We start from the raw sequence: 21,377 nt of genomic DNA on the forward strand, positions 1-21,377 counted from the left end.
GCGAATTCGGACGGTATAAAGACAGCTAATCGAGTTTTGGTTGCTACCTTGTCCAGCTAAAGCACGACAAATGAGGTTTAAGACACAAGTTTGGGACCTGATTTAGCATTCATTGTTGCTTTTATTATTTAATTAGTCTGGAATCGTTCCATTCCTCCTTTTGTTGCTTCTCAAAGCAATACTAGAAAACTCTTAAAGTTCTTATTTCCAGTTGCTTTTTGAATTGTTATGGTAATCAGTAGACTATATTTGTTTTGAAATTGACGGAGAAAAAATAGTTTCATTGTTCACGAAATATTTAGACGTAAATTATTATTGATAATGAAAATATTTTTCACTATTTGTGAAAATTATTTCAAGTGATACAAGATGTCGTTTTTAGGAAAATATTTTTCAAATCTTTCATTTTTTGTTAATCCGGCGTGACTATTGCGATGGTCGATGCGTTTGTTGCAATGGTCGCATTGCGACATAGGAAAGATCTCGTTGAATAGGCCATCATCATGGTGGTTTTTAAGATTCTATTGCTTCTAGGATATGCCTTTATTTGGGATAAGTGCATTGAAAGTCCAAAAATTTATCACGAAAGCGTAATGGAGTTCTAAAATTTTTAAAAATGCAATCAAATCCTAAAACTTGTCACAAAAGTGCAGTTGAACCCTAAAATTTTCAAAAAGTGCAATCAAGTCCTAAAACTTTTCACGAAGGTACAATCGCATCCTAAAACTTTCAAAAGTGCAATCGACGAAGATACTTGATTTCATCAATTCGACAAACTTTAGGATTTGATTGTACTTTTTAAAAGTTTTAAGACTCAATTGCACATTTATGAAAAAATTTAAAACTCAATTGTACTTTCACGATAAGTTTTAAGATTTTCAATGCACTTATCCTAATTATTTTTTCTTTTGTTTGTCTTTATTCGTGTCCGGTGGGATAAGGTGGGATAAAATTATCCCGCCCCCTTAGGGCTCGGACTATTACCCGGGCTTGTCCTAATTTGAGGGTGCTGTACAGCAGCGAATGGAAACGATTTATCTTATCCGGTGTTTTTATCTAGGCCATCAAGCACGAGCACGCCCTTTGTCTTTATAAGATTACATTAGTAGGTTCTGGGAAATCAGGAACTAGCAAATTTGGTGATTTAGGCTCCACTCATTTAGCGTAAAATGAGATGTTTCTGAAAAAAAAAAAAAAAATTCAGTCATTTTTTAGGAAATTGATAATATTTTCTAGTGTTGTGCCAAAACCTGAAAAATGAACTAGAAAATATTTTCCACCATTCGGTATGGAAAATCCGTGCAGGACTTTTAATAAATATTTTTATGTTTTTAAAAATTTGATTATTTATTTATCTTTACTTTTCTCTTTTCTTTTTCTTTTCTTTTTTTTATTTTTTCCTTGTACATCTGCCACCACTAGCCGGTGATGACCACGAGCAAGCTCAAGCTCACGGCCTATGGCGAGCTCGAGGCTTATCGGGGCGAGCCTTGAGTTCATCGGCCACGGGCGCCGATGGTCACCATGGCCAGCACTCGGCCGAGGAAGAAGGAAAATAGAAAATAAAAACAAAAAATAATCAAAAAGAAAATCTTAAAAATTAAAATTATTAAAAAATTTTAATTTTTTAAAAAATATTTTAAAAAGAAAATGAATGTGAAGAAGTGGAGAATGAAAGATGAGGGAAAATGATTTCCTCTCTTCAAAAGAAAAAAATCATTTTCTCTGCTCTTGAAGGTGTATGTTCTATTGGCAGAAAATGTTTTCCTTGACTCATTTATTTTCGGTAAATCAAACGCCGAAAAATCTGAAAAATATTTTCTTAAAAATTATTTTTCAAGAAACGAACAGAGCTTAAGAATAGACCATATATGTCAATCATGCCTACTACACCATTGTAGCAAGAGGACAATAAACCTAAAGAGGCTCTTTTTCGCAAAGAAAAATGGCCGTCCATTCGAATCTCACCAATACAATTCTTTTCTTTACAATTTTCAAAGGATATAAAAAAAAAAATAAGGAATAGAAAAACTATTATTACTAGAAAATATCCAAGGTCGCTCGTGGCTTAGGTGGTTGAGCATAAGCACATATTCTTAGAGAGACTGGGGCACGAATCCCCGGACGAGATGTCACCTTCGATGAATCGACAATTCATGGACAAGAGCGGTTAGATGTAAAGACGACTTTCATACATGGTGAGCTAGTATATAAGTGATCTTTGAAGCTGTGAAATGGATCTAAAGGTTGCCGATTTGACCTCTGGGGAGAGACGGGCTACAAGAGGCACGACAAACTTTATGGATTCGGATTTTGTTGGCGAGTTTTGCGGTGGTGCCGTCAGTCGGAAAGGCGATCGCAGTCAGTAGTTGCTTTGTCGATGACTGAAGCAAGAGTACATGGCGTCAACAGAAGCAGTCAAGGAAGCTATTTGGCTCAAAGGTTTGCTCTTTGATTTGGGTTTATTGCAGCAAAAGAACATCGATGTTTAGCGCGACAATTAGAGTGCAATAAATTGACTAAAACTCAAATGTACTACAAGAAAACCAAACACGTCGATGTCACGTACCACTTTATACAAACTACTATGTTAACAAAGCCTATCCCATTGGCCAAATGCCAAAGCTGTTCGGGCTTGGTTAGCATTTGCAGCAAATGAAGAAACCTAGAGGCGCTGAAAGTTGGACTTCTCACCAAGGTGGAGATTTGTTGATTGTTGACTCCAAATTTTCCCACTTTAAGTTAGAATCCCGCACTAGTTTGTAACTATCTAGATGTTACAAGAGTGTTTGTGGGGGCTTGGATAAGGAGACAGACGATCCGAGGACATGAGAAAATAGCCTTCCTAGCCCTTAGACAGACCAAGCAAGATGTGGTTGGGTTACCGGCAAATCTAACATTGTTACCCAGCCAATTTTGATGTTGTATTTTGTCAGTACTTGTGAGAACCCTGAAGAGCTTTTCAGAGGCGTCATCCAAAAGAGTTTGGGAGTGCGAGAAGAACTCCTTTTTTGTCGGTGATTCTCGTGAGTTTTGCTGTATCTAGCGTGGAGAAGAAATTAAATGTGAGCAATGAGCGAATGTAATCTTCTCTTTACCTATTATAGTAGAACCATCTCGTTGATCTTGCTTGGTGGAGTAGCCACACCGTCGAATCACGTAAATCGCCCATGTCAGGTTTAGTGTCGACAATTTATTTATTGCTCGATTCTTTTTTTGCATTTGTTCACACTTCCGCGATAGTCGTAACAGGCATCATTATCAAAATGGCGAGCCTGTCACCTCTCCCCATCACAATCCGGAGTGGCGATTCAATGCCGAACCAAACGGCACCGTATGTGTCAACCCATGTCGCCTCCCTTCTCTGGCAATACATGACCATAAAAGTAAAGTAACCACAGGAATTACCAAAATTCTCTTTGCCCTTTCCATTTAGTCCCATGATGCAGTGCAAGGCAGAAAGGAATCCTTGCCCCCTAGCATGACCAGTGCCTTAAATGTTAAATTTAGAATCCATATACACCCAGATTGAAATCCCAAGCAGATCACTCTTTTGCCTTTTGCCTTTTGGCCTTTTTGCCTCTCACCTTTTGCCCCCTTCCTTGGGCACCTTACACTGGCTTCCAAAATCCACCAAATTCCCAAATGCCTGCTTTCTCAAGTTTCCTAAATTCCCCACCTTTCCTGTTTGGGGGTCTCTCTTCAGCCCAAGAAAGCTCTGATTCCTCCTAAAACCCTCTCTCATCTACAATTCTCTTCTCACTATTCTGAACCAATGCCTGAAGCCTTCTCTGCAATAAAGCCCTTGTTGCTTCTCTTATTTAACAAACTCTGGCTTCTCTATCATTGTTTCACAGATAAGATACATAGGAGAAATTCCAACTCCTCATCACAGAAGCAATGCATCCTTTGGTTCTTCATTGCCACATACTCTTCCTCTTCTCTCTATGCCTCAATTCAGGTACTTGTGCTGGATTTTGGCCATCTCAACTTGAGATCCCAAAGATGAATGTTTATGAAATTTTGAAGTCCACCCATTTGCTCCTAATTTCGTTCTTGTAACGCGCCACAGGTTCAGGGGCTGCCCAGCAATCGAAAGAGCATAACAAAGTCCTTCACCATCAACAGAACAGGGCACTGCTATCAACTTCCACATTTGCTGCTCAGCGAGACACTACTCCTGCAAGTATCCCCATTGTCAACCCGACGTCTCCAGGTTCTTCGATACCTATTGTGAACCCAGCGTCACCCCCACCGCCAATCACCACGTTGCCAACCCCAAGTCAAGTCGCGCCTCCGACAACTACCACGCCGACGGCATCAAGTGGACAATGGTGCATCGCGAACCCAGCCGCCTCTCAAACAGCTCTGCAGGTGGCTCTCGACTATGCCTGCGGCTACGGAGGCTCAGACTGCTCGGCGCTACAGCAGGGCGCGAGTTGCTATGATCCTAACACCCTGCAAGATCATGCCTCCTACGCCTTCAACGACTACTACCAGAAGAATCCGATTCCCACTAGCTGTGTTTTTGGAGGAACGGCAACACTCACTTCAACTGACCCAAGTAAGATACTTCCGTCAACACTTCCATTTCTGGAAAACTGGGATCCATCATTGGTCCTTTTAAAAGAAACAAATTTGTGAAAAGATCACTGCAAAATTCTATGAGTAATTAGCACAGGAAATAACTTGATTCACAATCCCACAAAAGCTCCACAATGAGCAAACTTCAATGGTACTAATCTATGTATCAAGAAAATTTCTTGACCTTAGAAATCTTGGCACCCTCAGAAAATCAATTTGGCTAATTAGCATTGATCTTTCCTTTTTCTTTATTTATGGCAGGCCATGGAAGCTGTCACTTTGCATCTTCCGGGTAATCTTCAAAACCTGTTCTTTTTTATCACTCATTGCGATGTGCTAACTGACTGAAAATGACAAGGTTGAACTTTCCAATGCAGCTCAACTCCGACTCCGATGACTCCGACTCCAATGACTCTTACTCCTCCTACTACTTTTACTTCACCAGCTCCACCGACGTTTGTCACACCAGTTTACCAATCCCCACCTTCAACTGTACCAGGGTCACCAACAATCTTTGGGGTCGCAGAGCCAACGGGACAACCCAGCTCAGCCACCTCCATCACGTGCAGCTTAGCGGTTCTACTCACCGCAGCCTGTCTGTCACAGTCACTTCTCGCACGTGGTCCCTAAGCCACTGCAAGGAAAGTTGCATCTGCGCTACCATGAGAAGGCAATTCAATCGCTTCCTTGCATATCTCATGGTATTTGCATTTGAAGGGGTCACCCGGGACACGCAAGGAGGCATTTTGATTCATCGGAGCCTGATCGACCTTCGAGGCGGTTCTCTCTTCCTACAGATGCCGCCTCGAAAGCAATCAAGATGCACGAGATCTCTTGTATTCTTGTCTTTGTCATCAACATCAGAATAGATGCAGGACCCAGAAGAATAAGTTGCAATATAGGAGTCAGAATAGTCATATACAGTGTAAGAATCTCTATACACAATTAGCCAACACAGATAATAATTCATTTAGTTTTACTGGATGAGCAAGATGTCTACTTGTTCTTCGTGGACACCAAATAGCATTGATTGTTCAGATTTTGATAGTGGTGAAGGGAACATAGGAAGCCGAGCAAGTGGGATAAGGTATCTACAAATTTGTGCAGTAACCACATGTGACTCAAGAACACGTTCCTTTAAGGTGTCGTCAAAACGTTATCATCCCCCCTCCTCCAATGCAAAGCGAACCATCTCTGGTTCCTTTAAATACCAAGAGATAAATATGAAGGGATAAGCAAGCATCACTTGAGATGATAAACTCAAATTTAGTGTCCCTTGATTTGCTTTGTAAAAATGGCAGGTTTTGAAAAAAATTAAATCAACAATATGCTAACACCTCTAATAGTCTACGTTATCAAATAACTAGAAAATTTACCAAAAGAGTTCTAAACATATTATGCGTATATCAACTCTATCCTAAACTTTTTAATTTAGCCAATTTAGTCCTAAACTTTTAGACGATTTAACCAAGCGAGGCTCTCTCTCACTTGATTTGGCAAGGGTCGATCCTCGCCGGATCTAACAAAGGCTCAATCGTCACCTCCCGTCGCCTAATGCTGGTAAGGTCGACCCTTGCTAGCCTGCCTATGGTCGGTTGCCGGCCATCGCCAAGGCCTAGCAACCGGCCAAGGAAGAAGGAAAACAAAATTAAAAAAATTTACAATAAATATTCAAAAAAAATTAAAATATATTTATTAAAAATTTGTCTTTGTCAACACCGGCCGAGTGGTACCATGTAAGACATTTGATGTCTACATCGGCGATCGTTGGTCAAAATTGGCTGAAAAATTTTTATTGGCAAATTGTCAAAAAATTTATAACTAAATTCACCAAAAAGAAAGGTCAAATTGAAAGGTTTATAAATTCAATTGGCATCTCCCCAATAACTTTAGAATTTTTTTGATAATTTTTTCCTTTAAATAATATGAATAATCATTTCTCCAAATTAAACAAATTAGATAAATTATTAAATTATAATTTGAGTTGAATATCGTACATGATAATTCATGTGTAAGTTCATTTTTGTCTACCGTCCAAGTATACTGAATTGGAAGCCAAACCAGCAAATTTCATTAACTTAAATTAATGAGAAAATAACAATGAACATTTCCTATAGTGTACGGACTAAATTGAACATGTATAAAAAATTCAAAGACCATATTAAATTACTCAAAAATTTAAAGATGACATTGCATATGTATACAAAATTCATAATCTTATTAAACAAATTAAAAATTCATATACGACATTCGGGCCAAAATTCATGGGCCATTTTGTGTCCTTTTTCTCCAAATAAATAATAGATCTCATCTTTTCATTGAAGCCTGTCTTATAAGTTATCTTGGAGTTTTGACAAAATACATTGATATAATATGCATTATGACGGTGGACTGAGTCCTACGGGGACAACTGGAAATCATATAGATATAGAGACTAGCTCCATCCTCACTAGACATGGTCATATGGAACTGTGGGCCCGGAACCGGAACCGGCCCTCAAGGGCCGGTTCCGGTTTCTAAATTTTCGGAACCGGCCCGGAACCGCCGGTTCCGGGCCGGTTCCAACCAGGCTTTTAAAAAAAAAGGAGGAGGCTTGGGGGAAAAGAGTTATTGGGCCTTGGGCCTAGGAACCGGCCCGAACCGGCCCGGAACCGGTGGTTCCAAACCCGAAACCGAAACCAGCCCTTCAAGGGCCAATTTCGGTTCCACCTTTTTTAGGAACCGGAACCGCCGGTTCCGTGGAACCGGCCACGTCTAATCCTCACCTTCCGCTCTCACCTCAGACCTCAGAATGAAAACTGCCCAGAAATACAAGGAAAAGAGAGAAAATCTCTAACCCATCTGAGGAAAAGGCATTTATTCATTATACAAGATGTCCAAAGTCCGTTGGAAACATCAAAACTTGCCAATTACATTAAAAAAAAAAAAAGAAAGAGAGAGATCTACTTCTGTATACCACTCAACCTATCTTAGAACACTATACTGTCCCTGATTGTACGGAACAACTCCCAGGACATAGACCGACGATGATTCTACTATCTACACGGCACAACACACGGCACATCTATTCATAACCTTTTCCACGAGATTCAGATTAGGAACAAAAGCGAGGCAACCGTGATGCAAACGATGGCTATGGTGGCGACAATGGAACCTTGCTCGAATGATTTTTGAAAGCCGGTGCGGGAGAAGTGCTGAAACCCCAGATACGCTGCTATTAACACTGCGATTATAGCACCTTCTTGCGTTTCCCTGTACATTACATCATAGATGTGAGAAAAAAAAAGATAAACAAAAGCCCGACTTATGGCTCTGCCGATAGGAAGACTTAACTCACCTCAAGTTCATTACTTGCTGAGGAGCCACAATTGCCAGTAGCAATGCCATAAATGGCAACTCAAGTTCACCTAGGGCCAAATCACAAAATAAGAATTCATCCAAATTAGCCGTTGTTAACTTGTAGAATTAAAAGTACAAGGCAGCACAGAAAAAAGATCGAGTACAAGGCTCCAACTTTCTCCTCCCATCTCTCAATTTCACCAATCCCCAATATTCCCAAACAAATCATTGGGGTTCCCTTGACCCTCAATGTAGTGTTGAGTTACTGTGAATTTAGGCTTGGTGGGGACTGGTGACAGCCCTCTGGTGAACAATAAAGCTTATTCTGATATGTAAACCCACAAAATAAGTCAAAAAAAAAAAAAATCTCATACACAACCACAGTTTGCTGCAAAACCAGAGCAAATATGAATAAATTGTACAGAAATCAAGAAAAACTGCCATTTAGAAACCAAATAAACATCAGAATGCTTCGTAAGTAACCTAAAGGCAGTGACTATGCCAATCTATCTGCAAGTTTCCCAGTTATGCCAAAGGAGAGAAAAATAAAAAATATGCATAGCCAGGCAGTCAACAGTTCAGGGCAGTATGTATGATCCCGCCTAATTTGGAAGAGTGAAAACACATGCCAGTAGCAAATCAAGCATAGGTAGTCAGCATACCTGGAATGTAATAGAAAAGACGGACAAGAAGTGCCAGGAAGGCAGCCCACATGCCATACTCACCCCTGCAAAACTCAAATCGCCAGAATTTTACTCAAAGATGCAACTCTGAAGCACATTACAGATTGAGTATTTCACAAATTCAATCAGGACATGATACTAGGGCAGAGACAATCTTGTGCTCCATCAACAGGACAAATACTTAAGCACAGATCTGTCATTTCCGTCAAGAAGTTTTGGCCGAAACAAGTCCATCACCACCCCATGAAGGATAATGCTGGTTAAAATAATAGCATGGTTGTGAAGAAGGTCAACATCAGATATGAGAAGATATCTTACTTCACCCATGAAATGACGCTGGATGGTGCTTGCAGAGCAAACAATGGAACAAGAAAGGACTTCTGAACAGGAGTCCCCTTCGCAAGCATCAGTACCCTGTATCAGCGCAAAAAATCATAAGAAAATGCTGTACAGTCTCAACGAGCAGAAAAGGAGCACCTGGAAGGAACCAATAACTACTTCTCAGCTTATTCATACACTATTAACAAGAAAAAAGCAAACTCGACCAGTCAACTGAAGGGATAATAACACTAAAGGTTACTGCATTTCTCAAAAAGCATTACTGAAAAAAGAAAGCTATCAGATCACATTCTCCATACTCTCGTGTCCAATTAAATCAATGTTGATCTGAAAGGTCAAATTTCAAATTCATTGAGTGCGATAAATTTCGAAAGAAAAACGGAATATAGTTCATAGAATCCGAAATTACTTTGCGAGTTCGCACGATCACAAGTCTCAGTACCAAGTTGGCAACTTAGACCATCCCATGAACCATATCAACAACCCTTAAAACAATATCGAGTCAAATTTAACTAACATTGAGAGGAAATATCGCAGCATTCATCAAATACGCCATCACAGAGAGACAAAAAAGAAAGCCTCACGCGGAAGAGATTGTGGAGATCCACTGGAGATTACGGACAGTGAGCGGCGCGGCGAAGCAAACAGCACCAACGCCTCCACTCCTCTTCGTCTTCCTCTTGGTCAAAGCCATCCTCTGGCCCTCGACCGAATATCTAGCAAAAACCATCGCACAAAAAGACCCGACATTAGTTTCGAAGCCAGCTCGCTACTGGGTACGTCCCCAAGATCGATGGTGGCCGAAACCAGCGAATTCAAGACGGACGAGACGGACCTGAGAGGGTTGTAAGCGAAGGAGCTCGCGCGGGGAGGGAGAGACGGCGAGAAGCGGCTGCCGACGACGCCGAGCGGAGGTCTTGGAGAGAGAAGTGGCGGCTCCTTGTCGATGTGGTGGAAGAGAGGGAGCGCGTTCGGAGAGGAGAGAGAAAAGGTGGTCGCCATCTCTCTGCTTTTGGGGTTTTGGCTGGCCGAAAGCTCGAAAGTGAGTGAGATCAGCGAAAGTCCAGAGGGAAGAGACACAGTGCAGAAGCAGAGACCTGACTAGGAAATCTAGCGAGATCGAGAGATCGAGAGAGAGAGAGAGAGTGTGAGGATTATCCATGATTTCGACTTTAGTTTCGCGAAGATCCTTGATATTTTTCTGGCGGACAATGATTGGAGATTTGGATCCTCACATATCCATTTATTTCGCTAAAAATAATAATTTGTATTGTTGAAAAATATTAATCAATAATTCATTTGTGAAAATAATTCATATCTGCATATTTTCGAGAACGATAAAAATATTTTTGATAAATCATTTTTGTAAATGATATGGACAAATACTTTTTAAAAAATATAGTTTTTTAATCATTTATTTTCCGCTTCTATTTAAGTCTTACAATTTGCATATGAAATGCATTTTGAAACTTCCATGAAGTCCATCTATTGTTTGTACTCGGAAAATCTCACACTAGTGTGAGAGGATGACTTCGGACAAAAAGGATAGAAAGAGTATAAAATCGGTTTAAGTCGGAATATACTTAAATAGAACTATCGCAAAATCCATAAAGGCTTAAAAAGAGAGTGAAAATGTAGTTAAAAAGAATATTATTTTCTGTGGATTTAAGGAATAAATTGAGATGAAAAAATTTGGGCAATAATGTAACCTTTAATACTTGTGAACTATGCGAGGATCGGTTTTGTTTTATTGCGAAAAGTTGAGGCACTAGATTGAACAAACCGAAAGTTTAAGGATTAAATTGAACATTTATAAATCGTTTAGTAACCAAATTTAACTAATCAAAAGAGTCCATGATGACTTTGCACATAGGGTAAGAACTTAAAAACAAACAATCACATTGCATATCTTGTGAAGATCCTTGATAATTTTTAGCGGACAATGATTGGAGTTTTCGATTCTCAAATATCCATTTGTTTTGCTAAAAATGATATTGTCGAAAATAATTAGTCAATTAAAAAAATTTATCACTGATAATAATCTATGTCTAAATATTTTGGTAAATGATGAAAATATTTTTGATTGAATCATCTTTCCAAAAGATACAAGAGAATGCCTTTTTAAAAAATATTTTTTGAATCGTTCAATTTTCACGAAACAAACGAATAAATCTTAAAATGTTTTTGTCTTCTATTTAAGTCCTAAAACTTGCACATATAATGCATTTTGAAACTCCAGTTAAGTCCATCTATTGTTTGTAGTCGGAAAATCTCACGCTAGTATGACAGGATGGCTTCGACAAAGAGGATAGAAAGAATATTAAATTGGTTTAGGTCGGAATATACTTAAATAAAACTATTGCAATATCCATAAAGGGTTAAAAAGAGAGTGAAAACGTAACAAAAAAAGATAGCGTATTTTTTTGTAGATTTAAGAAATAAATTGAGACGGAAAAATTTGGACAATAATGTAACCATTAATACTTGTGAATTGTACAAGGATGGGTTTGATTTTATTGCAAAAGGTTAGGGACTAAATTAAATATATAAGAATAATTTAAGGACTAGATTTAACTAAAGGATAATGCCATGAAAAACCTCAAATTAGTAACTTGTGATAAATTTACCCCAAATTATTTTTTTGACCATCAAAAACCTCAAACTAGTATACATTTGATAAATTTCCCCCAAATTAATTTTTTTTACCACAAAACCTCAAATGAGTACACTTGTGATAAATTTATGTGACAAATTTATCATCGTTAGTTTTTGTAAAATTAAGTTAATATCACAAAAAAAAAACTCCAAATTAGTACATATGTAACAAACGGAGAATGAAAACCTCAAATTGATAAACCCGTCAATAGCCACTTGTCATCTAATTTAGCAATTTAAAGGTCAAATTTAATGGAAACTAGTAGAGGGCAAATTTGTTACAAATATACCAATTTAGGATTTTTTGTGGTCCAAAAATTAGTTCGAGAAAAATTTGTTGTAAATGTACCGGTTCGAGACTTTTCATAGTATTCTATTTAACTAATTAAATAGGTCTAATGATAATATTGTACGTTGGGTCAAAATTTGAGAACTAATACAATCAGTTTCCATATATTCTTCAAAACCTTTGTCTCAGGTAAGTAAAAGTTGATTTGTATGATGGCCACTAAATTTAGGTGAAATTTGCAAATATGATTCCTAATAACTAATGCATTTTTTTTTTTTTTCAAAATTTTGACCTCTTTTAGTCAATAGACTTGTGCTGGAATCCGATACACTTGACCATGAAGATGGATTCATTATGCTACTGGCAATAGCATGCGATCGAAGGTTTTCCCTTTTCTTTTGTTCTTTTTCCCAAGAATGTGATGGAAACTTCCTTGCCAAAGAATTTAGGCTTTATCTTGACCAATTAGGTGCGGCCACGTCCTTAGGTTTTAATTCCTTGATGATTCTTGAGTGCCTTGGATCATCCAATTTGTACTTTTTTGCTATTTTATGACTTTTAGGTGCTTGACCATTGATGCAATTTGATAATATTAATCGCAAACCGATATCTTCAACATAGATTAAAGTTAGTTTTCATCTTATAAAATATGCCAAACCAGTCTTCATCACACATTTACCTTAAATTAATTTTCTTCCCATGAAAAGTCCCAAATCAATATCCCTATGACATATATCACAAAAACAAATTTTCGACCCACAAAGAGAAATACCAAACTGATGCTTGAGTTAAGGGTGCCATTTTGGGATTTTTTGTGGTATGAATATTTATGTAGGATAAATATGCCATGAGAGTAAGTGTTTTAGAATGTTGACAAGATGAAAATTAATTTAAGGTCAATGTGTCGTGAGGCACCAATCTGAGATTATTGAGTGCACTGACTCTCCCACTACAAATGCATCATCAATTGATTCATACGGGGATTTTTCTTAATTGAAACCTTTATATTCCCGCTTCTCCTATCATGCCCTCTCAACTTCACCCTACTTCGGTGTTAATTCGGCTCGAAGCTAATCCTTCCGCAAGATTAAAGAACATCAGGAGCAAACCTCCTCGACTTAATTATGATTATTAGGAAAAAGTACACTAGAAGTGCCATAACTTGTGTACGGCGTTCACTTGAATGCCATAACTTTCAAAACGTTCACTTAAGTGCCATAACTTTAAAAAATTGTTCACTTAAGTGTTACGCCTGAGCAAAATTGTTCACTTAAGTGCTACAGTAACTTTTCCAGCGTGCCACGTCAGCGTTTCGGCATGCCACGTCATCTTTCCGACGTCTACGTATTTCCGGCACGAGCTTTTCCGGCGTAAACCTTTTCCTTACGTTGGTTTTCCATTGCCACATCAACATGACACTCAAGTAAACGATTTTTAAAAGTTATGGCACTTAAGTGAACGTTTTGAAAGTTATGGCACTCAAGTGAACGCCATGCAAAAGTTATGGCACTTCTAGTGTACTTTTCCCCGATTATTACATCAACCTTTGCTCGAGCATAGTAGCGGCTCTTGCCCCTATCATATATCAAATTGAATTTTCAAAAAGCTTAGTAATCAATTGAAAAGTATGAAGAGTAGTTGAATATAACATTAGTATCGTTGTACCAAACTAAAAGAAGATTACAAACTTGAATTGGACAAGAAGTTCTGCCCAATATTGAGGTTCTTGAGGACCATGTCCAGGGATCCCCATGTGAAATCTTATTGTGATTTGGCTTGCCGGTAACTCTTCGCCGGCGTTCTTTTATGAAACACAAGAACAGAAGTCCTTCACCAGTGTATTTTTTCAAATATCATTTAAATCAGTACTGATTTTCTAATGCACATTTAAATTACACTTTATCAAATACAATATGCATTACGAAGGGAAAATTGTTCAAAAAGTCCTAAACCTATTGCACTTTTACCAATTCAATCATAAACCTTTTTAATTTTGCCAATTCGGTCCATCCGGTTAGTTTTTACCGAATATCGCCGACGTGGATGCCAGCCATTTTACGTGGTATTGCTACGCCTGACATGGATGGTTTTTAATAATATATTTTAATATATTTCCAAATATTTTCATTTTTTATTTTCATTTTTTATTAATTTTTATTTTCTTGTTAAATTTTTCTTTACTCTGGCCTACGAGGGTCACCAGGTGCTCACATACCACTAGGCAAGGGTCGTCCGGCCTCATTCGCGGCCGGTGAAGGCTGGGTGACCTTGTCCAGTTGCTAGTGAGGGCCAGCCACAGCAAAAAAAAAAAAAGTGCAGAAAAAGTGAGGAATAAAAGATTAAAAAAATTGAATATTTTATTAAAATATTAGTAAAGGTTGTCCATGTCAGCATTGGGTAGGTGGCCGTCATCTACGTTAGCTATTTTTAGTCAAGATTGGCCGGATGGACTTAATTGACAAAATTTAAAAATGTTGGGACTAAATTAGCAAAATTAAAATGTTTAGGACTAAATTGACAAAATTACAACCGGCTTAGAATTTTTTGGATAATTTCTTCATTTCGAAAAACCCTAATCTTTTGCATTTATCAAAAAGTTTTCTCCAAAAATCCAATCAAGCAGAAGTAAAGAGGCATTCTTGGTGGACTCAGCAAAGCCTGGCATGTGAAGAGCACAGTGTTGCCTAGACTTGTTGGAAGTCAAGAGGCAGAAATGACAGTAACAGATGGTGAAGAGATCTCAATGGCCAAACCTCCAGAAGTCCATAAATGGACGAGGGCGACAGTGTTCAATGAGCAATATCTTACCATATGGCAATCCAAACAAGGAGAAATCAAGCCACTAGAAAGATGTAGGGGTAAACTAAGTTATCTTTAATTTGCTTCGCTTAGAGTCCACATTGTTAAAAACTCTTTACTGCATTGCAACAGGATAAAGTATGATCTAAGATCTCGCCGCCAATCTCGAGCTTTCACGAAGCAACACTTGTAAGGCTCACCTATAATATACACACACGCGCGTGCTATTTTAGTAAACTTGGAAATTTTAAATAAGAAAAAACGAATCGGGGTGGATCCAATTCATCTGCAAATGAAAAATTTACCCTTTTTTTTTTTAACACTCAGAAAAAAAAAAAAAAAACTAGAAAAGAAAAGATCAAGAGTCACTAAGATAAGAGCTAGAGATTCGAGGAGACTCGACTTGAGCCCCGAATATGCTTTGGGATATCGACCTTGTGGTCAGAATCTTCAATCTGGAAGCTCTGCTGGTGCATCAGGCCAATGAGACATGTCCGCAATCATATGCCACTATTGCAAGAAGGCGGGTCACTTGATTGCAGTGCATATACTTTTGCTTGGCATACAAAAAAAAGAAAGTGCAACTAGGAATGTTTTATTGGATATTTAAATGTTGCATCACGCCAAGAAATCACATGGGCTGTAAGTGGCGACTGATTAGAACTTCTTACCTCAATAGGCACGGCAATATGGCTGAGGCGAGGGGAGATTAGTATCCCTAGCCTTTATAAAAAAAAAATCATATATAGTAAGAAAATAAGGAATTTGAATATTGTCAAATACATTGCTAAAATGTAATTTTAATGACTATCGCTCTATGTATTAGCAAAGACCAATGAAATTCAACCGCCAGTTTTCAATCTACCCTTAATGATCAGCAATACTATTTCAGTATTATCTGACCAATATTATCAAAAGTCTTTCTTTTCTCCATCTTAAGTTGTAAAAATCAACCTCAATGAATATATAAGATAATATCTCACAATTTTTTTTTTTGTGGGGGTTGGGGGGTGGTTAATTTTTTTGTAACCGTGGAAATGTATTACTGCAAAATGAACTTCTAAAAAGTAAGTTTTCATGTGAATCTTTTTTCTTGTGGATGATAACTTTTGAATTACTGTTTTGTGTAGTTTGAAGTGCGATATTTCCGTTATATTTTCCTTTGTTCTTGAAACTTACATCTCTACCGCACTCTTTACATGTATACATGTATATGTCACGGAGAGAATCGAGTGGATTATCTTTGAAATAGGGATTTTGAATTCCTTGTTGTTTATATCCGGTAAATTTACTTTTACGGAAGGTCCGTAACGGCAATTATCCTACAGAAGGTCCGTAGTGCAACTCATCGAGTAAGAATTTCCATATCTATTGCTTGGGCGCCTTGTGTGGTGCACACACTTAATATGGCTTTAACGAACATTTAAACAGCAAAGAATGTGAAGACCAATCAAGTAGTTTATGAGAAATGTAGTTAGATTTTGAGATTGCCGAGGATGTTATCTTCATCAAACATTTCATCATAAACCATTTCATGAGATTAGCAATATACAATAAATTTGATCACTTGAAGTTGCTTGCCCTAACGAATATACATTTTGCTTCGATGATTGTGATGCTTAAGAGGTTTAAGTTGATAAAAAGTGATCTTAAAAACATAATTACTTGTGAGAAATGGAGTATCTATCGAAATGATAATCAAGGGAATGCTAAGTTTTTAACGGATTCAATTTATTGTATACTTTTCTTCATGGTTCTTATTTATAACATGCTTAGAATTTGAGACACCAACAAGCTTGCCTTCACTTGATTTATAACTGATGTAATTCAATAATTGAAAAAGTTACATATGTATATGTATGAAGTGAAAAGGCTAGATGATGAGTCTACATATTATGAGGTGGTTATTCTTTCTTTGACATGATGATATAATACTTATAAGATGAATTAGTGATCAATCGGCTCAATGAAGATCCCACTCGAGTTTCTCCATACAAGGATTATGAGATCAACTAAGAAAGAAAAAAAATACATTAGAAAATATTTTTCTAACTTGAATGAGCGTCATAAGGTGAATATGGAGTATGTAGATTTTGCGTGCAAAAGTGGACGTCTCCAAGATTTCATTCAAGATCGGTATTTTATTGAACCTAAGGCGCATGTACATCTATGCTTCAAGGCTTCAAGGCATAGCCTTCGAACTTCTTGCACAACCTTCTTCATCATTTGTGCCGATAGAAATTTGAGTACTTACTCCCTTATGTCTTGGCGAGAAGAAATAAGAAAGACCCCAAAACGTGTAGAAGATTTTGTTTTTATTCACATCAACATTTGTCTTCTATCAAGAAAAAACCCACAATATTTATAAGGAAAGATCAAGATGTGGGATATTGGCGGAGATACATTTGACACATTTAAGAATGTTTGATGCGAGCCTTTCACTTGTTGAACAAGATGTAGAGTCCGTTCTTTTACCAAAAGGAGCGGATAATGTAGATAAATGACGTCTTGTTATATTTGATGGTGAAATAAAGATTGTTTTTTGTTCTCGACTTATTGAAAAATGTTAAACTTAATGGTGGAATGTGGATTGTAGATTACTTGTTCTTTTTTCATCTAAGTTATATGGATTATTGAAATGAAATGTAGTTAAATTTTCCAATTTGAAACATGGTGGATCATTGTTTTTAGTACAAATTCATTCTAGGCCCTTTTTTTATTATTTATTTATTCTCTCTTTTTTTAGAAATCACGTGTCGACGTGTCGTGTCATATCACGTATCATGTCTTGTGCTAGTATAATATAAACGATACGTCGAAAGTAAAAAACAATTCCCATTTCACCATAAAATATAATAAGTCATTTATCTACATTATCTGCTCCTCACAAAACAACGGATTTCATATCCGACTCATCAAGTGAAAGATTCACAACTTTAAGAACCCTAACATCTTCAAACGTGAAAAAAAAAAAATCTTTAAACGTGTCAAATGCATCCGCACCAATATCCAACACCTTGGTCTCTCCACCTAAATATGGTGGGTTTTTTCTTGATAAAAGTCGATGATTGCTATGAATCAAAACCAAATCTTCTACACGTTTTGGGGTCATCTTATTTACTCTCGTCGAGTGCACAAAAAAGTAAGTACTCAAAACTCCTCTCAACACATGATGAAGAAGAAGAGGTTGTGCAAAAAGTTTTATAGCTATGTTGTGAAGCATAGGTGGACATGCACCATTATGAACCCATCATGCCTTAAGTTCCATAAAATATCAATCTTAAATGGAATCAAGTTCTTAAAACCCCCACTTTTGCATGCAAAATGTACACTCCATATTCACCTTGTATCGCTCATCCAAGTTAGAAAAGTATTTTCTCATGCATTTCTTTTTTCTTGGTTGATCTCATAATTCTTGCATGGAGAAACTTGAATAAGAATCTTCATTGAGCCCTTAATCACTATAGTACCAAGCAATGAGGTTGAGTATTATATCATCATGTCAAAGAAAGAATGATCATTATAGTACTACTCTCATATAAGTTTAGAACTTACCTAGGATTCAAGGCATATGTCAAGCAATGAAGTGAAGTGTTGTTCTTAGTCCAAAGATTCACAAAAATTGTAGGAACCACCTCTCAAAATGTAAACTGCTCATCTAACCTTTTGACTTCATGCATATATATAGCTCTCTTCATTTTTTCAATTATTGAACCCACTTGTCATAAATCAAGTAAAGACAAGACTTGTCGATATCACAAATTCTAAATAAGTCATAAATATGAGCCGTAAATAAAAGTATATAATCAATTGAATTCCATCAAAATCATCCAACACCTTCTTCATGACAAACTTAGCCCTCCCTTGATTATCATTTGGATAGATACTTCATTTATCACAAATAATCATGTTTTGAAGACCACTTTTTATCAACTTAAACCTCATAAGCATCACAATCATTGAAGCATAATGTGTATTTGCAATAAAAAGCAACTTCAAATGAACAAACTCATTGTATATTGCTAATTCATGGAATGGTCAATGATGAAATGTTTGATGTGCATAATATCCTCAACAATCTTTGATATCTAACTATATTCCTAATATACTACTTGATTGGTCTCCACATTTTTCATGACATAAATTTCATTTAGAGCTAAATTAAGGGTGCGCACCAAACAAGGTATCCAAACAATGGATGGAAATTTTTGTTTAATGAGTTGTCTCACGCCCTTACAATTTGAAGCATTATTCGTGAAGACTTGGATCACATTTTCATGCCCCAACTTCATTAAAAATAAAATACATGCCCATCGTTTCTCCCGAACAATCAACCGATTTTATAAACATAAGACTTCATTCGACACTACCATAAAATTAATTAGTGATCTTCTTTGTGAGTCACTCCATCCATCACTCACAACACTTACTCCATTCTCTTTTCACGTGTTTGTAATAGGTGTACACAACCTCTCAATATTTGCCTTCTCTTCTTGCAACAATTTGTTTCAATGGTACATACCTAGTGATATTGTGATTAGCAACATAAGAGAAAGATAATTGAAAGTAAAGGTTCCATGCTCGGTTAAATGGTAAACTCGTTGAATAGAACACCTTAGCAATCTCATAATCTAAATGTTTTTGTTGTGTCATGTTGAACGCCTTTTCAATTGATCATCCACTCTCACTTTCAATCTTCCTTTTTCTAGAGTCAAAAGATAAATCCATCTCAACGGTACAACCATCACAACTAGCTGAAACACTAGAAAGAGGCAAAAATACATTTCTAGGCGCATTACTCATTTTTCTAGCATTGACCTCTCTATCTAATCTTTTCATCTCCAAAAGATCCTTTTTTTCTCTTTTTCCGCATTTTCCCATCTATTGTTCACATGTTATCAACAAATGGGCCCTAACTCTCATGTATGAACTCTTAAAATCTTTTTTACAAAATTTACATTTCCAAGACAAATTCCACCCTCCATTGCCATGATTAGCGAACCTAGTAGTATACATTCACATTGGTTTATTTAATTTTTCATTGGTGGATATCACTCTACAAAAAATACAATTACAAGAACTATAAATTTCATATGTACTAAAGCTAGAGGCCGACAAAGAAGCAATAATAATATGAGCATGGATTTATGTTCAACATACAACCAATATTAGATTAGCTCTTGAGAAACTCGTATTTGTCTTTATGATTCATCTACTCGTACACTCTCTTTGCAATACGATCCAATCCAATAAGCTAAAACCGATTCATTCGTGAAAAATAAACACGCTTCATGCCCGCAACGATAAGCCACCATGAATTAATTGAACAAATTAATGACATAATAGCCAAACCTAGGACGAAAAAAGAACAACAAAGAGGACAAGCAACTCTACCACATTGGACATTCCATATCAAAAAACAATCTTCAAATCCCAAAGGGAACAACCACCATCTAGCATAAAAGAAGGGGGGACATTCAAGTTCACAAAGGACACCCAAACATCACAAATTAGAAATTACCCTATCTTATAGGCTCTCACTCGTTAAACTCCGAGGGCTCAAGCTTTTTGCCGATGTTAGTGAAGTGACGTGAGGCGAGGCCACGGTGTTGTGCAAGAGCGGAGTCGAGAGCAAGAGAGGACGATAGTAGAGATAGAGAGCGAGATAGGACAATGAAATTAGGGTTAGTGATTTAGGACGGGCAAATTTTGGTTTCACAATATTAGGTTTTCAAAATTTACATTTTTGCCCCTAAAGATTGGCATTTTTCCAAATTTCCTCGAGACTCACGAGTCCCTTTTTGTTAATTGTGGGTCGTGAGCGGCCGGGCGCTTATCGAACACCGATATGAATTTGACACGCACACGATAGCCTCGAGAGAGTGTTGGAGCTACATAACTTTTTCATGTGATATAATATCAAGTCAAAGGAGCGAGAACACTGATAATGTCTTCCAACACATCCCGAATAAGACATTGACCCTTGTAAAAACTTGTACACCACTCCTAAGAACCTTAAAATTGGGGCTTCTCATGAGAACTTTGATCATCACGACTTTTAATTTCTCTCACATGTTTCAATAGTTCTTATGAGTAGTGTGCAAGTTTTTACAAGGGTCAATGTCTTAACCGACATTTGTGGGAAGACATTATCGATGCTCTTGCTTGTTTGACTTGATATTAGTCCATTTATGCCTCAAGTCATATAACCTCTTAAGCCAACTATTATTTCAATGCTCCACTCCTCCTCCATTTTATTTCAAGTAGATTCAAATTATCATCATCCGATTTGCATCTATACATAAGGTTTGAGAAATATTTATAAAGATATGAAATACTTTGGTTAGCATTTTTCCCAATGTACCAAGTGTGTATATAATATTATGCAATCAAAAACACCATTCGGATGACCTTTGCCAAAAGTTGGTCTTAATTAGTGCATATAGTAGAGCCTTATTTTCCATAGACTCCAAAACACCTCAAATAACTAGAAAGCGAATTTGCAATCTCGTCCAACAAAAATGCAAATTCAAAACAAAGTATTCTTCCAACGTTGATTAGCCAACAAAAGGTGCATATATCATATCATCTTTATAAGTAAGATACATGGAAACAAACATCATCACATCATAAAACAATCATATAATCAAAATTGGATAAAATGATCTCTCTAATATAGATTGGTCAAC

The 21,377-nt window shown here is 37.1% G+C and overlaps 2 protein-coding genes across 3 annotated transcripts; one reads left to right on the top strand and one right to left on the bottom strand.

Moving 5' to 3' along the window:
- The first annotated feature begins 3,597 nt into the window (after positions 1–3,597).
- LOC115730091 (PLASMODESMATA CALLOSE-BINDING PROTEIN 2-like) lies at positions 3,598–5,568 on the top strand. 2 transcript variants are annotated; one of them, XM_030660674.2, is made up of 4 exons: positions 3,598–3,961; positions 4,073–4,564; positions 4,843–4,876; positions 4,962–5,568. In XM_030660674.2, exons 1-4 carry the CDS (start codon positions 3,901–3,903, stop codon positions 5,212–5,214), a joined length of 840 nt encoding a protein of 279 aa, XP_030516534.1. In that variant the 5' UTR covers positions 3,598–3,900; the 3' UTR covers positions 5,215–5,568. The 2 variants fall into 2 exon arrangements, with proteins under 2 accessions (XP_030516534.1, XP_030516535.1); XM_030660675.2 differs by having other exon boundaries at positions 3,601–3,961; positions 4,846–4,876.
- A 1,961-nt stretch (positions 5,569–7,529) lies between these two features.
- Positions 7,530–10,081, bottom strand: LOC115757023 (cold-regulated 413 inner membrane protein 1, chloroplastic-like). The gene is made up of 6 exons (XM_030697098.2): positions 9,781–10,081; positions 9,530–9,661; positions 8,925–9,020; positions 8,586–8,650; positions 7,922–7,991; positions 7,530–7,836 (listed from the first exon to the last, which is right to left on the bottom strand). The coding sequence occupies exons 1-6, from the start codon at positions 9,945–9,947 to the stop codon at positions 7,674–7,676; spliced, it is 693 nt and encodes a 230-aa protein (XP_030552958.2). The 5' UTR covers positions 9,948–10,081; the 3' UTR covers positions 7,530–7,673.
- Between the last annotated feature and the right edge of the window lie 11,296 nt (positions 10,082–21,377).

This window comes from Rhodamnia argentea, chromosome 3 (assembly GCF_020921035.1).
Source record: "Rhodamnia argentea isolate NSW1041297 chromosome 3, ASM2092103v1, whole genome shotgun sequence".
NCBI lineage: Eukaryota > Viridiplantae > Streptophyta > Magnoliopsida > Myrtales > Myrtaceae > Rhodamnia > Rhodamnia argentea.

Coding starts and splice junctions, on each gene's coding strand:
- LOC115730091 (XM_030660674.2), top strand. CDS start 3,901: ATGCATCCTTTGGTTCTTCATTGCCACATACTCTTCCTCTTCTCTCTA. Junction 4,565..4,842: donor ACTCACTTCAACTGACCCAA/GTAAGATACTTC, acceptor CTTTATTTATGG/CAGGCCATGGAAGCTGTCAC. Junction 4,877..4,961: donor TGTCACTTTGCATCTTCCGG/GTAATCTTCAAA, acceptor TTTCCAATGCAG/CTCAACTCCGACTCCGATGA.
- LOC115757023 (XM_030697098.2), bottom strand. CDS start 9,947: ATGGCGACCACCTTTTCTCTCTCCTCTCCGAACGCGCTCCCTCTCTTC. Junction 9,662..9,780: donor TTCGCTTACAACCCTCTCAG/GTCCGTCTCGTC, acceptor GGTTTTTGCTAG/ATATTCGGTCGAGGGCCAGA. Junction 7,837..7,921: donor CAGCAAGTAATGAACTTGAG/GTGAGTTAAGTC, acceptor TGTAATGTACAG/GGAAACGCAAGAAGGTGCTA.